The sequence below is a fragment of the Anguilla rostrata genome, chromosome 3, assembly GCF_018555375.3.
Source record: "Anguilla rostrata isolate EN2019 chromosome 3, ASM1855537v3, whole genome shotgun sequence".
Classification (NCBI taxonomy): Eukaryota; Metazoa; Chordata; class Actinopteri; order Anguilliformes; family Anguillidae; genus Anguilla; species Anguilla rostrata.
The window spans coordinates 24,705,755-24,721,785 of NC_057935.1; the positions used below are offsets into that span (position 1 = coordinate 24,705,755).

Here is a 16,031-nt window from a genome sequence, read left to right on the forward strand (position 1 = left end):
GTGGAAATTTAAACGGTAATGTTTTCATTCCAGCAGGAGAATCTTATTCATGGAAACGTTTAAGAACAGTTGTTCTGCACAGCAAAAAAAAAAAAAACTACTCATAATAACAGTTTTAATATGGCTCTTAGAAAGTAAAAAAAATGCTTTCTTCACCTGATCTATAGACTAAGGCAAAACAATCATGACAGTTTGGCTTTACCTCAGGCAATGCTGGTGGAAATGTAACCTCTGTGAATTAATAACTAAATAATAGATTTGACTTTTTGCAGATGCTTTTATCCAGGCTGCTTATGCAGATTTATTTATTTATTTACTTATTTATTTATATATTTGTTAATTTCATATAGTCCATTTATGCATCTGGATGTTTTACTGAAGCAATTCAGGTTAACATTGGTTCCTGTCATGATTTGGGCATTGTATGATTGAGAGAAAGAGATTGTGTGTTTTTGGATCTGCCAAGAACTGTCAGTACCCCTTCAGAAAGGGAACCCGGAGCCAGTGAGCCAGCAATCCTGTAGTGCATTGCACATTGGGTTTGCAAACAAAGGAACAAACATTTTTCAAATGGCAAAAAAGCAAGCACTTTTAAAAGAGAGAACCAATTTACCATACCTTGCATTTTTAGTTCATATTTTTTAGTTTTTAAGTTCCCTTTAATGGCTGGCAATAGATCATGCACATTATGCAGTAGCCTAATGACATGTCTGTATGCACCTAAACCCTGACCCTTCTGTTTGCTAGATCATGTCCCTGCATCTCCGCTACATCTCCTTCCTGTGGCAAGTAGCCGATCTGGGCTGCAACCTCAACATGCCCCTCCTCAGAGACGGAGCCCGAATTCTCATGAAGCTCATGCCCCCCGGTACGTGATCTCTGCCTGCCACTCTCGCAGGGTTTTCTCAAATCCTGCTGTGCTCAGCAAGTCCTTTAATTCCTGCATGTTGGGGGACTTTTGGCTCCGGTGAATGTGATCAATTTCCAACTAAAAAAAACCCTGTGGGGGTTTTTTCCGGGGAAGTTTAATGTGAGTTTAAACAGAGGCCATTTTATACATTTATAACCGAATTCTGCTGAAGCGATAATTGATCCTACCTTGATTTAAAATGGTAGATTAAACCTGAAAATAAAGTGCAAATAGCTGAGCTAATCACAAGAACATACTAGTTACACTTTTTTAACCTATTCTGTATCTGTAAAAATAATTCTGCCTGATGTCATTGCTTATTGTATGTATTTCCATTAGAGGAGTACGAGGGTGCAGGGGCAGAGTTTGAGGGTGATGCACCCTCGTTCCCTGTGTTGAAAAACCCCCGTGAATGCTTGGCTCTTTTGTAAACGGTCGTCATCCTCCTCATAAACGGGAGCTTTTCTCTTTCCTTTTCCTCCTCTCCAGATAACACTACTGTAGAAAACCTGCGTGCCACCTGCCTGGACCACGCCAAGCTCGGCGAGAACAGCCTCAGCCCCACGCTGGACTCGCGATTCTTCGGGCCGTCGCCCTCGCAAGTGCTCTACCTGACCGAGGTTCGTGTCACGTGACCCCCCCTCGCACAGTCCCCCCATTGCCATTTTAAGGGATATTGCCTTAAAATCAATTGGCTATTAAATGCGCTATGTCCTCAAGCTGTCTCTTGCATCTACAGTGGCCCTTAAAGTTGCAAAGTTGTGTTTTTTTTTTGGTTTATGGGGTGCTTGAGCTCAGTTCCCGGAGGGCTAGCGTGTACGCTGGCTTCTGCTCACCCCGATATCCGACTGCAGTAAAACATTGCAGTGCTGTCTTCGCATGTTGCCCAGGATTCTATAATGAAAATGTCAGATCAAGCAAATGATTGGGTGAGTTAAATAATTAAGAAAAAAGAGCTGGCGTGAAATCCCGAAGTGGATCTTCCCTTGTTGCAAACCCCTGGTTTTTATAATGGCTCCTGCTTGAGTTCTGTCATTTTTTTATTTGCATGACCAATTTTTTTATTTTTTATTTTTAAAATAAATTTGATGCTAAAAGTGGGGCTGTATATATCCAATTCCCACCCTGATTTGGAATGTCTAACCGATTTGTATAGAACAAGAAAATATAGAAAAATATTTCTGTGTTGTCAGCCCTTGGATTCCAATATAGATACAGTTGCATGGACTTGAGTGTCTCTGGATAAGAGCATCCACCATATTACTGAATGTGAACAGTGCTGGCATTAAACCCTGTGGTGACCTCTGACCCCTCTTTCCCCCCCCCCCCCCCCCCCACTGCAGGTGGTGTACTCTTTGCTCATGCCGGCCAGCGGCACGCTGGGAGAGGAAGCCAGCGACTTCCAGTACAACTTCTTAAAAAGCGGCGGCCTGCCGCTCGTCCTGAGCATGCTCACCAGGAACAACTTCCTGCCCAACGCCGACATGGAGACCCGGCGGGGCGCCTACCTGAACGCCCTGAAGATAGCCAAGCTGCTGCTGACGGCGGTGGGCTTCGGCCACGTCAAGGCGGTGGCCGAGGCCTGCCAGCCCGTGGTGGAGGGGACCACCCCCGTGTCGCCGGTGAGCGTCGCCCCGGAAACGTCCCCCTGCTCCGCAGAACGTGCTCCGTAGGCTAGACCTGAATTATGCATAGATTTTACATGACATCTATAATATATATATATATATATATATATATATATATATATATATATATATATATAGCACCCCTACATGTGCCCCTAAAGCAGATCCACTGTGCTAGGTTACACAGTTCTCAGCCCTGAGATAGTCTAGCTCTGCCCTGTTACAGATCTGAGTCAGTATGACTCAACGGTGGCTTTAATTGGCACGGCACATTGTAATCTAATTAGATGTGCCCAATTCGGCCACGACAACACTCGCTAATAGGCAGTGCAACAACAGTGTTGTCACAGGTAGTTAAGGGGAAAGGGGACCGTTATGCGGAAGGACGCAATAAGCGTACCCCTATGTAACATTTTAGGAATTTTAACGGCTTCTTGGTACATGTCATGTGTAGCGGAGAGGAGGCCATATTTGTGTCTGCGTGATTTTTTATTTTTTTTTGCCCTTTATAAATCACAGCCTCGTTCCCGAATCTCAGCGGTGGCCTCCTGAGTCTCTCCCCAGCTCTGTTAGAAATGTCAGCGGTGTACGGTGTCTGGGGGGGAATGGTGTTCCACCAGTACTCCCCTTAAGGGCTTCTATTTAAAGTGGAGAGACTGGAGAACGTGTACACACCTGACAGGGCTGAGAATAAAGAGTACGGCGAATACTCTTCAAAGTCTGTACGCCTGGAGGTGTCGCACTAAATTTCCAGGGGGACGCGGTGTCTGCAGGTTTTCCTGTCAATCAGCTGCTAATTAAGGCCTTGAGAACAAGGTGTGTTGATTCTTTAGCCAATCAGTGATTTCAATGAACCGCTGCTGCCGGGAACACCCCCCGAAAACCAGCAGACGCTGCGGCCCTTCAGGGCTGGAGCTTGACATCAGCGCTGTACACAAATGAAAGGGGCCTGCCCGATTTCACAGTAGGCGTGTGTACGCTAATGCTAAAGCGCCGGTTTTTTGTCGTCCCCTCGCACAGATAAACCAGGCGACTCACGACCAGGCCCTGGTCCTTCAGAACGCCCTCCAGAACATCCCCAACCCATCGTCTGAGTGCATGCTGAGGAACGTGGCGGTTCGGCTGGCCCAGCAGATCACCGATGAGGTCGGTGTCCCGAGGGCCACAGGCCCTTGAGTCTCCTCTACAGTGCAGTATAAGGCAGCATAGAATAACATTTAAAGATCTGAACTTTTAATTCAGAAGTTGCCGGTTTGATTCCCAGGTGGGGCATTGCCATTGTACCATTGAGCGAAATACTTGACCTGCAATTATTTATTAAATTTTTATTATTTAATAAGCAACTTCCTGGTTAAATAAGGGTTAAATAAATAAAGAATCTATTTAAAAATGGACGGGGTGTAAGTTTCTCTTGATATTCGCATCTGCTGAAGGTTTAAATGTGTATGTTGGGAGGTTATGCCTGTGCTCTGATTGGCTGTTCTGCTTTAGTCAAGAGAGGATGGTTCCTCTGTGTCATGGTGCTGAAAAACATTTTAAAGGATAAGTGGAGCGTGTGAGCATGTGTGTCCCCGCGGTGTCTCCTCTATTGTGTGAAATTGTGAGTCCTTCCCGAGCGACATGACTAAAAGCATTGCTCAACCATTTAGAATGAAGTCATGGCAACAGCCCCGTTTAATTTGGGCTGTTTGTGATTTCTCTCTTCTTCCTGGAAATTATGAGCAATTCATATTTAATTGCAGCACTTTTTCTTACAGAACACACAAGAATAATTTAGCTTGTGTGCTCTTCTGGGAAATATTATTTAGAAAGTGATGGCTCCACAAGTCCTTTTTCACTCTGCGCTGTGGTTTTAATTGAACCATTGTCTGTGTCTGTCTCACCTGCTGTGATGACATCAGAATTAAACTGAGACGTGTCGTCTTTTTTTTTTTTTACAGAACTTCTTCCAGGCTTCCAAGTACATCCCGGACATATGCGTGATCAGGGCGGTGCAGAAGATCGTCTGGGCCTCAGGCTGCGGGACAGTCCAGCTGGTCTTCAGCTCCAACGAGGAGATCAGCAAGATCTATGAAAAGGTAGGACTTTCCCCTTCACCTGCTGCTGTTAACAAGCTTTACAGAAAGGTAGGGCCTTCTCCTCCACCTGCTGTGGTTTACAGGCTTTACAGAAAGGTAGGGCCTCTCTCACCGCGTGTTACAGGCTTAGAAAGGTAGGCCTCTCCCCACTGTGGTTACAGGCTTACAGAAGGTAGGCCTTCCCACCTGCTGTGTTAACAGCTTACGAAGTAAGGCCTAATGTTCTGCTGCGGATAATGAGTCTAACAGAAAGGTAGAGCCTTAACTGTTTACTGTTACCGAATAGAAATATAACGAATCATAAACACCTAGCGCTCAAAGCATGTAATAGCCTGCTTTTCTGAGATGGCATTCCTAAGATTTGGACAGGTTGCTCCTGTTGGCTTTGTTCAGAAGATCTCCGCGAGAGATCTGAGAAGCGTACTCTCGCCGCTCGTGGTCCCGGCTGCTTATCGTCTTTGAGAATGCAAAATGGATCATCTGCGCATGTTGCAGTTTACCTGCTAGTCAAGCGTGTCGTCATGTTAGCACGGTGTTCCCGTCTTTAAATTTCATTTTGAAAGATTGCGTTTGTGTGATACACTTGCCTCAGGCTCTCTCACAGTTCATTTTGGTTTTTGTCTAAGAAGTCGCTGAGCCGTTGGAGAAATGAATGCTTAAACCCTGAAAGCCCAGTGGCCATGAAATTAGACGCCGGTGTCTAACAATTGTCTTAAATTATTGCTTTTATTGAAAAAGTGCTGCAATTACTGCATTGTGAAACCAAAATGCATTAAAATACCTTTTAATAAAAGGAATCTGTGCTTTAACCGCATGTGAATTGTTTGATTATAAATCTAAAATTGTGGAGTACAGAGCCAAATCAAGACAAGTATGTCTTTGTCCCACACAATATGGAGCTCACTATATATAGTGATAGAGATAAATCAGGGGAATGATAAAGGACACTATTATTATAAATAGTTTGTGGTTTGAGGCTGTCTCCTTGTTGTTAGTGGTGTTTCATTTGCGAACGATTTGTTCTTTTGAACAAATAAAAAAAATAAAAATTTTAGAATTTAACCTTTATTTATCCAGGAAAAACCTCATTGAGAATGAAATCTCTTTTGCAAGGGGGACCTGTCTAATAAATGTCCAGTATGTTTACTGAGAGAGAACATAGGATCAGCTGATTCTGGTCATTTTACAGCATAAAATGTGCTCAGTTCAAATGTGCTCTTTATTTCATGCTTTGAACCATGTCTGTTCTGTATAGAACTTTGGAGATAATGATGTTTATTGAAAACCGGGGGGGTTCTTACAAAAAGCCCTGGGTTTTAAGGGGTTAATGGGAATTGCGGTGCAATGCCAAGTTGGAAAAACGGGCAGTCGGGCACCAGTGTGAGATGCCATGTGGGAGTGAGAATTTAAAGCATATGAAAAACAAATGGTATATATTTACTGCCACAGTAAAGCTAAGCAGCAGTAGATGCATTTGACTGAACGGGTGCTATTTTTTCTTTTTCCTTTTTTTTTGTTGCTCGGCGCAGACGAACGCAGGTAACGAGCCGGACGGCGAGGACGAGCAGGTGTGCTGTGAGGCGCTGGAGGTCATGACCCTCTGCTTCGCCCTCATCCCCACCGCCCTGGATGCACTGAGCAAGGAGAAGGCCTGGCAGACCTTCATCATAGACCTGCTGTTGCACTGCCAGAGCAAGTGAGCCACCTGCTGTTCCTGCAGCGTGTGTGTGTGTGTGTGCGCGCGCGTGTGCACGCACCTGTGCACTTGTGTGCTTGTGTGTATGTGCATACGCATGCCTGTGTGTATGTGTGTGTGTGTATGTGTGCGTGTATATATACGTGTGTGTGCCCATGTGTGTGCACAAACGTGTGTTTGTGTGCGTGGTTGTGAGTGTGTGTGCGCGCATGTGCCCATTCATTGTGTTTATTTTTGCCCAGATGCGTGTGAGCGTATTGATTGACCGTCTTTGTCCCCCCGTGTTTGTGTCTGTGTGCTGATTGCCTGTCTCGGCAGGTGAAGGTTTGTGCTAAATGGCTATCTTGTTCGCGCAGGTCTGTTCGTCAGATGGCCCAGGAGCAGTTCTTCCTGATGGCCACCAGGTGTTGCATGGGCCACAGGCCCCTCCTCTTCTTCATCACCCTCCTCTTCACTGTTTTAGGTGTAAGTTTATGAAATGTTTTAATATTTGGGCTTTTGCGTCACTGTTGCACGTGAAGTTCTTGTTATGTTAAACTACTTGACATATAAAATAAGAACATTTGATGAGTTGATAAGATTAAGCATTCAGGGCTGCTCTCCTTAAGCCTTGAAGCTAACGCATCTCTAGTTGATAAAGCAAGTCTGTCTTACCCAACAACCTGTGGTTTTCTTGAAAGTGTATGGAAAAATACTGAACCTTGTTTTGGGGGTGGGGGGGGCTTCCACAGAGAACATTTCCTTGAGAATTAGTCAGTGGGAGGTTTATGAATGGTGACCATTTCATTTCTGAGATAAGCCATGAATGAATGTCTTGTTTTTTTTTCTGCAAGTCATCCTCTGTCAGGAAGATTTAAGAGCACCATCTGTTCCTTAATAAGTTAACATTTTGTCTTTTGAATATAGTTCTTTATACTCCTTTCCACCCCTCACATTGTGGGAAAAAATGTTTTCTTTTTTTGTAACAATATTTCTTGTGTGTTTCAAATTGCTTTTAATTTTGTTTCATGTTGAACTTTTAATTATGGTATTGTTGTAGTTTCCTTTTTTAAAGCGGTTGGCTTAGTGAACATGTGACGCATAAGAGCTCAGTCAGTGTGCGCCCGGCCTTGTGTTTCTCCAGAGCACTGCGAAGGAGAGAGCCAAGCACGCAGGGGATTACTTCACACTGTTACGGCACTTACTCAACTACGCGTACAACAGCAACATCAACCTGCCCAACGCCGAGGTTCTGCTCAACAACGAGATTGACTGGTTGAAAAGGATCAGGGTAGGTCGGACTTGGAGTTGCCTCCCTGTGTTAGTTCAACTAACGTTTCTTTACGTTTTGATGTTCAGAAGGGGGAAGTGGGCTCGCTCATTATTATTGTCTTTATTATTTTATTGTCAGTAATTAAAATTAAGAGGGTGCCTTGCAAAACACGATAATACTAGGAAAAAAGGTCTTTGTGACATATTTCTATTTAAATGTTTGGTTCGCCAGGATGACGTAAAGAAGACAGGAGAGACCGGTGTGGAGGAGACCATTCTGGAAGGTCACCTAGGGGTCACCAAGGAGCTCCTAGCCTTCCAGACCCCGGAGAAGAAGTACTACATCGGGTGCGAGAAGGGCGGGGCCAACCTCATCAAGGTGAGTCCACATCTCGTCAGCCCTGGGCAATGACGATGGTGTCAATGGTGGTGGTGGTGGTGGTGACGATGATGCTAGTGGTATGACGTATTATATTTGTGTAGTATTCTTCACCCGACGATCTCTGTGCAGTTTCAGTTGAGTGCCTTTCAAAGCTCTGAAAAAAGTTGCTTTCTATCTCTATTTCTGTTCCTTTCTCTCTTTTAAATTCAAATTCAAAATACTTTATTGGCATGAAGTACACCTGTAAATATTGCTAAAGCATACATACAGAAATATACATTTGAATACATTGGAAGATGAATGTAAATTAAGCAGAATAATTTCTAACTGTCTCCCTCTCCCCCACAGGAGCTGATAGATGACTTCATCTTCCCGGCCTCCAACGTGTACCTGCAGTACATGAAGAGCGGCGAGTTCCCGGCCGAGCAGGCCATCCCCGTCTGCAGCTCCCCCGCCACCATCAACGCCGGCTTCGAGCTGCTGGTGGCGCTGGCCGTGGGCTGCGTGCGGAACCTCAAGCAGATCGTCGACACGCTCACCGACATGTACTACTTAGGTAGGCGGAGCCCGGCCCGCCCCTTGTTTTTCAAACGCAGATGAACTCGCCCTCCAGGGCAGTCTGAGCTGCTATTGGTTGGTCCGGCGTTGATACCAGTGTGATGGTATGGGTTTCCCTTGGTCTGTAAAAGTCCCTAAATGCCCATGGTAAAATTAGCAGTAAAGTTGCAGAAAGTAATGGAGAAAATGGCCAAATAACTGCCAGGAAACACTGGCCGAATTAAGAAACAAAACAAAAACAAAAAAACTTGACAGTGAGCAAACTTGCTAAGTTACTAACTTCTTGACCCTTGATATCGTATCTTGCATTTTCAGTATGCTGAGAGTGCTAACAAATTGGCCTGCTCATTTTAATATTGAATCCACAAACAAGAGTAAGCAGTCATCCGAGACTCAGAGACCGAAGTGTTTGTCTGTGTGGGCAAAATATTTTTATGGCATTCGCCTCAAAATATATGTCCACCTCTCAAAAGAAATCCGGCATTCATCCCTGAAATGTCATTGGGAAATATGATCAAAATATCACCGAAATGTCATGGAAGCAAACCTCATATTAGTGGGAACCGTGCAGGACCTTTTGCGAAATGCGGTTGGTGCATCTTAATTAAAACATTTTGTCTCCACCCCCCCCCTTTCTAGGTTGTGAAGCACTTACAGAATGGGAGTACTTGCCGCCGGTGGGGCCCAGGCCCACTAAAGGCTTTGTGGGCCTGAAGAACGCCGGGGCCACCTGCTACATGAACTCGGTGATCCAGCAGCTCTACATGATCCCGCCCATCAGGTCCAGCATCCTGGCCATCGAGGGCACCGGCACCGACGTGGACGACGACATGTCCGGCGACGAGAAGCAGGAGAACGAGGTACCTGCCCCTGCAGGCTGAAGGCGGAACTGCACCCTCATAGAGTAACCCCGATAGAGTAACTGTTTAGGCTGCTGGGAATGTCTGCAGGAAGTGCGTGAGACACAGCAAATCTTTTCCCCCATAACCCGCAATCGAACAACCAATAAGTGGGTGCCGACTCACAGTTTGGGGAACCCCCTGTGTTTATGGAAACTGGGTCTTCGTCAGATTTGTGAATTGCATCTTTACCCCAGCGAGAGTCCAGAGTTCAAAGTGTGCTTATATAGTGTCCTTTGCCCGATGACGATACTCATCCTTGCCCAGGATTCTGTGACTGACAGAACAGCCATCTCCTGGCATTGATGCCATGTAGGCACAGCTTGGAGCTGAGGGCAGTGATCAGCGCTTGAGCACTATATGGTATATTAAACTGCACGATGATGTGGAGTACTACACTCAGGTTTTCTACAGCGGTTTATTGTGAGGTTGTAAGCGTGGGGACTTGCATATTGGTGGATTTTCGCACTTGCAAATTAGTGCTTTTCAAAGATTGTTTTCTTTAGTGTCTACACGGTTTACCAGTAATTTTTACATCACTAACAGAATTCTGTAAACACAGTGTGCTTCTGTCTTTATTTAGCATATTATTAAGCCTGAAATTAAAATACAAGTAGTCAATCACTAGACAATAAGAGATAAGGATGGTATGAGGGTGATGTGCTCTTGTTTCTTTGTGTTAAAAAATAACCTGGTGTAGCCAGTCATATGGTGAGTAGAGATGTTCTCTGCAGTTGTATCCAGTTTGTCAGAATCATTGTGTATTTTATCATATCCAGTGGGTTTTGTGTTTGCTCCAGCAGAGCAACGTGGATCCTCGGGACGAGGTGTTCGGCTACCACCAGTTTGACGATAAGCCCTCCCTCAACAAATCGGAGGACAGGAAGGAGTACAACATCGGGGTGCTGCGCCACCTACAGGTCATCTTCGGACACCTGGCGTCCTCCAGGCTGCAGTACTACGTCCCGCGCGGGTTCTGGAAGCAGTTTCGGTAAGCTGCCTCTCTGCAACGCGCTGAGCTGAGCATCTGTGGGCTCCAGTGAGGACAGCGCGGCGCTGCAGGCTTTGACCATAGGATCGTCTGTTGTGCGAGTGATGTTCTGGTCATGTGTTCTCAGTAAGTGCAGGTCATTAGTCATCGGTTACTGTGTGTAGGTTCTGGTTGTGTGTTCTCAGTAGGTGCAGGTCATTAGCTATCAGTAACTGGATAAAGTGAGTCTTTCTCTGGTCAGCTGTTCTTAGTAAGTGCAGGTCATTAACCATCAGTGACTGCAGGTTCTGGTCGTCTGTTCTCAGTAGGTGCAGGTCATTAGCTATCAGTGACTGTGGGTAAAGTAGGTCTATCTCTGGCCAGCTGATCTTAGTAAGTACAGGTCATTAACCATCAGTGACTGCAGGTTCTGGCCATCTGTTCTCAGTAAGTGCAGGTCATTAGCTATCAGTGACTGCGGGTAAAGTGGGTCTATCTCTGGTCAGCTGATCTTAGTAAGTACAGGTCATTAACCATCAGTGACTACAGGTTCTGGCCATCTGTTCTCAGTAAGTGCAGGTCATTAGCTATCAGTGACTGCGGGTAAAGTGGGTCTATCTCTGGTCAGCTGATCTTAGTAAGTACAGGTCATTAACCACAGTGATACAGGTTCGGCCATCTGTTCTCATAAGTGCAGTTTAGCTAAGTGACTGCGGTAAGTGGCTATCTCTGTCGTGACTTAGTAAGTACAGGCATAACCATCAGTGATACAGTCGGCTCTTTCTCAGTAAGTGCAGGTCATTACTATCAGTGACTGGGGTAGGGTCTATCTGGTCTCTGATCTAGTAAGTACAGGTCATTAACCATCAGTGACTACAGGTTCTGGCCATCTGTTCCCAGTGCAGGTCATTAGCTATCAGTAACTGGGTAAAGTGGGTCTATCTCTGCAGGTTATCGACTTTTAGTCCTCGGTAAGTGCAGAAGAGTTCAGTTACCAGGAACAGGTTGCGGTCTCTAATCAGGTTACACTCTTTTCTGTTTTGAGTAAGTGCTTGTAACTGGCTGTCAGTGACTGCAGATACAGACTGGATAACTGTGGGTAAAGACGGTCTTTCTCTGAAGGTCATATTCTTTTCTCTGACCTTGGGAGGGTTATGGTCTCTGATCACATTACGGTCTTTTGTGTTCTCAATAAAGGCTAGACCACCGAGTGACCATGGGAAGCTTATGGTACATAACCCAGTTATGATTATCGGTTATCAGTTAGGGCAATAGCTATCAGAGACTGTGGATTGAGGTGTTATTTCTCTGTTTGTTATGGTTTTATGTTCTCAGTAAGTGCAGGTCATTGCCTGTCTGTGGTTGTGTTATTATGGTCTTTAATCAGCATGTGCTTATCTGTTATCAGTAGCTCTCAGTGACTGTACATAAAGAGGGGCTGTACGCAGGTTATCTTTTCTGTAGCTGTTAGTAATCATGCAGTTAGTGCAAGACATTAGCCATCAGCGACAGCAGTACAGAGGGCTTCTGTCTCTCAGCAGGTAATGGCCCTTTGTCTTCTCTGTAAGTGCAGCACGCTAGTCATCTCAGTATCTGCCAACACCTGTGGATGGAGAGGATTATGGTCTTTTCTGGGCTACAATCTCTGATAGGGTTATAGAGATCTTTCCTGTTCTCGGTAAACGCAGGTGATTGGCTGTCGGTAACCGTGCGTAATCGGGGTCTCTCCCTCTCGGCTGCAGGTTGTGGGGCGAGCCGGTGAATCTGAGGGAGCAGCACGACGCCCTGGAGTTCTTTAACTCCCTGGTGGACAGCCTGGACGAGGCCCTGAAGGCCCTGGGCCACTCGGCCATGCTGAGCAAAGTGCTGGGCGGCTCCTTCGCCGACCAGAAGATCTGCCAGGGCTGCCCTCACAGGTAGATTGAGAGAGGCTCCCCTGTTCTCTGCAGCTGTGTGGACCTGCAGGGCTGAATCATGTGAAACTGTGTGTTGTGACTTGTATGTGTATTTCAGGGGCGAATGATGTGAAGCTGTGTGTGTGTGTGTGTGTGTGTGTTTCAGGGGTGAGTGATGTGGCTTGTGTGTATTTTGGGCGTGAATGATGTGAAGTTGCATATTCCACGGGTGGATGGTGTGCCCTTTGTGTGCTTTTCAGGGGTGAATAATGTGAAACTGTATTTCAGGTATGAATGTGAGGAGTCCTTCACCACGCTGAATGTAGACATCAGAAACCATCAAAACCTCCTGGACTCGATGGAGCAGTACGTCAAAGGGGACTTACTGGAGGGGGCCAACGCCTACCACTGTGAAAAGTGCAACAAGAAGGTATGTGTGGTTACAGCCAGAAAAGTGTGCTATTTGAACCTAATCGCTGCCTAAATACTTTTTTGCATGAACATATATGTAAACACCAGTGTGTGTCTCTCTTGTGGCAGTCAACTTAAAACAATTCTCAAGCCCCAGGCCTTGAGGGCTGTAGCACCAGCAGATTTTTGTGGTTTCCTTTCAGTCAGCTGACAGTTTAGGCCTCAGAAACAAAATGTGTGGTCTGCTTTGCCTATCAGTGGTTTAGGAAAATTAAGCTTCAGCCCAGTCTGGTCTTCAGCACTTTAAGGTGTAAGAAATATGTGATTAGAATGTTCTTTACTGAACATTCTAATGCTGATGTAACTGTCACTGCTGGTAATTGAAAGTAATGGAGTTCTAGAACACTGACGCTTTGGAATGTTGTTTACTAAATTCTAAGGGGTTAAAGGGCGATTTTGCTGCCCCCCACAGGTGGACACGGTGAAGCGGCTGCTGATCAAGAAGCTGCCGCCCGTGCTGGCCATCCAGCTGAAGCGCTTCGACTACGACTGGGAGCGGGAGTGCGCCATCAAGTTCAACGACTACTTCGAGTTCCCGCGCGAGCTGGACATGGAGCCCTACACGGTGGCGGGCGTGGCCAAGCTGGAAGGCCACGAGGTCCACCCGGAGAACCAGGTGATCCAGACGGAGCCGGCGGCGGCGGAGAACGAGGCCCCCGGCGGGTCCCGCTACCGGCTGGCAGGGGTCCTGGTCCACAGCGGCCAGGCCAGCGGGGGCCACTACTACTCCTACATCGTCCAGCGGAGCGGGGGCGGCGGCGACGGCGAGCGCAACCGCTGGTACAAGTTCGACGACGGCGACGTGACCGAGTGCAAGATGGACGACGACGAGGAGATGAAGAACCAGTGCTTCGGCGGCGAGTACATGGGCGAGGTCTTCGACCACATGATGAAGCGCATGTCGTACCGCCGGCAGAAGCGCTGGTGGAACGCCTACATCCTGTTCTACGAGCGCATGGACGCCGGCAACGCCGCCGCCGATGGCGAGCTGGCCAAGCGCGTCTCCGAGCTGGCGCTGACCGCCGCCGTGCCGCGCCAGGTCCGGATGCCCACCGCCATCGAGTGCAGCGTCCGCAAGCAGAACGTCCAGTTCATGCACAACCGCATGCAGTACAGCCTGGAGTACTTCCAGTTCGTCAAGAAGCTCCTCACCTGCAACAGCGTCTATTTGAACCCGCCCCCTGGTACGTACCTGAATCCCGAGATGCCATTAACTCTGTACATGACGTGACATTTGTGGTTTTAGCAGACATTGTTATCCGGAAGGACTTACTAAAGCTGACACACAAACGTACAAATGCCCAACCCTGTTCCTGGAGATGGTGTACCGTGGTGTACAGATGTGCCAAATTCAACCCTAATTTGGCTCATCTGATTCAACTATGTAGCAGCTTTTGAATGCGGTGTGCTTTGCTAGGGTTGGAGTGAAAACCTACCGGACAGTAGATTTCCAGGAACAGGGTCAGGCAGCCCTGCTGTAGTGTAAGGAGCAGTGATTATACACAGTCACCAGCGTTTCGGCCAATGGTTGCAGTCACTGCATAAACCTGTAAGCATAGCCGCGGTGCCCCAGTGCAGGGGCTGCACAGAGGATATGCTGAAGTAGGAAATGGGTTGAAGTAGCCAATGCGTAGCTGAGTGCTGCTGAGCGTAGGCCTCAGCTGCGGTGCCCAGGGTAAGCGCTGAGCTCGGCCCGCGTCGAGAGCGGCTTCCCCCGTCGGAGCCTCGTCCCCGGCTCTCGCCGAATATTCCAGTCACGCCCCGGTGCCGCCCGGGCGCCCTCCCCCTCGCCGCGGGGGAATGATTGAAGAGCGACGCAGCGTCCGCCGCCCGCCCTGCATGTGAAGCATCGCGGTCATGCATTATTAATCAAGGCATTGGATTTGCAGCCTTTTCTTTTCTTTAGTACTTCTGTACTTGTGCTCGGTGTACTGTTGTTTACCATCGGCGGTACAGAGAACGCTTTGAAAACGTTAGAAAGGTTGCTTTTGCATGCGCAGATGCGCGCTCGTGTGTGAATGATTCATCCTAAGGCCTCCTATGTAATGTTTAAAAATGATACGAATCACAGGAGGCATTCGAGACATCCGCCTGTGCTACCCTTTCTTACGTTTGTGAGAACAGAGCCCTCCCTGCAGTTTCAGACTTGAATGTTAAGCTTGACGTCATGCTCTTTATCTGAACTAGATCTCAGATGATAACGAGGAGCTCTGTGGATTACCCCCCCCCCCCACCCCACCCCCACAGAACCGCGCCGCTTTTTGTTCGCGGAATGAAATTGCTTATCGCCGCGCGCTCTTTTCGTCAGCGGGCCCCCCCGTCGCAGAAACGGGTCTCAATTTTCTCCCCCGTGTGGTTCGATTAGGTCAAGATCATCTTCTGCCCGAAGCGGAGGAGATGGCCATGATTAGCATCCAGCTGGCCGCCAGGTTCCTGTTCAGCACGGGGTTCCACACCAAGAAGATAGTCCGAGGCCCTGCCAGCGATTGGTGAGTTTTTTAAAAATTATATTTTTAAATTATGTTTAGCCACACCACCCTCTCATCACAGAAATGCGGTATACTGCAGTATATTGTTGTTAAATGGACTGGTTGCGAAATATAGTGCTAAATATATTTCACAACCATAGTATTATATATATATTGCAATATGTGAAGGCTGTAATAATTTTATATTTGCCCATATATTTTGAAGCGTTTCAAAGTCATTTCTCGATCCTGTAGTTTATTCATATGTTGTAGATGTTTTTCGAAGCCTCCCCCTTCCAAAAACCCTGTGACGGGGCGCACCACCCCCCCCCCCCCCCCAACCCGCGCAGGTACGACGCCCTGTGCATCCTCCTCCGCCACAGCAAGAACGTGCGCTACTGGTTCGCGCACAACGTCCTGTTCGCCCACGTGGCCCGCTTCTCGGAGTACCTGCTGGAGTGCCCGAGCGCGGAGGTGCGGGGCGCCTTCGCCAAGCTGGTGGTGTTCCTGGCGCACTTCTCCCTGCAGGACGGGCCCTGCCCCTCGCCCATCGCCTCGCCCGGGCCGTCCAGCCAGCCGCAGCCGGTAAGCGTCTGCCACGACGCAGCCGTCAATCTACTTTAAATGTACAACATAATGGAAAGAGCAGTGAATATACTCAAATAAAGTGCATTATCTTCATTAGTGTATATATTGCAATACATTGTGACTTATGGGCAATGTGCATGTTCTATACATTTCAGATATTTGAAGATATATATACTAAAAATATATGTTGCTGTGAATTAGTAAAATTTTCCAAAAAAGATGATACTGACAATATTG

The 16,031-nt window shown here is 47.1% G+C and overlaps 1 protein-coding gene across 13 annotated transcripts in view; it reads left to right on the forward strand.

Moving 5' to 3' along the window:
* The window catches only part of LOC135250543 (probable ubiquitin carboxyl-terminal hydrolase FAF-X), a 73,078-nt gene that overhangs the window by 42,406 nt on the left and 14,641 nt on the right, over positions 1-16,031 (forward strand). For 7 of the 13 annotated variants that reach the window (XM_064326921.1, XM_064326912.1, XM_064326914.1 and 4 more), the window contains 17 exons: positions 748-868; positions 1,400-1,530; positions 2,254-2,532; positions 3,559-3,684; positions 4,479-4,616; positions 6,146-6,312; positions 6,669-6,777; positions 7,436-7,582; positions 7,796-7,942; positions 8,294-8,501; positions 9,143-9,363; positions 10,206-10,393; positions 12,115-12,288; positions 12,556-12,697; positions 13,151-13,922; positions 15,104-15,227; positions 15,557-15,791. In XM_064326921.1, the coding sequence (XP_064182991.1) occupies positions 748-868; positions 1,400-1,530; positions 2,254-2,532; positions 3,559-3,684; positions 4,479-4,616; positions 6,146-6,312; positions 6,669-6,777; positions 7,436-7,582; positions 7,796-7,942; positions 8,294-8,501; positions 9,143-9,363; positions 10,206-10,393; positions 12,115-12,288; positions 12,556-12,697; positions 13,151-13,922; positions 15,104-15,227; positions 15,557-15,791 (3,429 nt within the window). Of the gene's footprint in view, positions 1-747; positions 869-1,399; positions 1,531-2,253; positions 2,533-3,558; positions 3,685-4,478; positions 4,617-6,145; positions 6,313-6,668; positions 6,778-7,435; positions 7,583-7,795; positions 7,943-8,293; positions 8,502-9,142; positions 9,364-10,202; positions 10,394-12,114; positions 12,289-12,555; positions 12,698-13,150; positions 13,923-15,103; positions 15,228-15,556; positions 15,792-16,031 lie in introns of all 13 variants that reach the window. The other 6 variants (XM_064326920.1, XM_064326910.1, XM_064326913.1 and 3 more) reach the window with 1 other exon arrangement.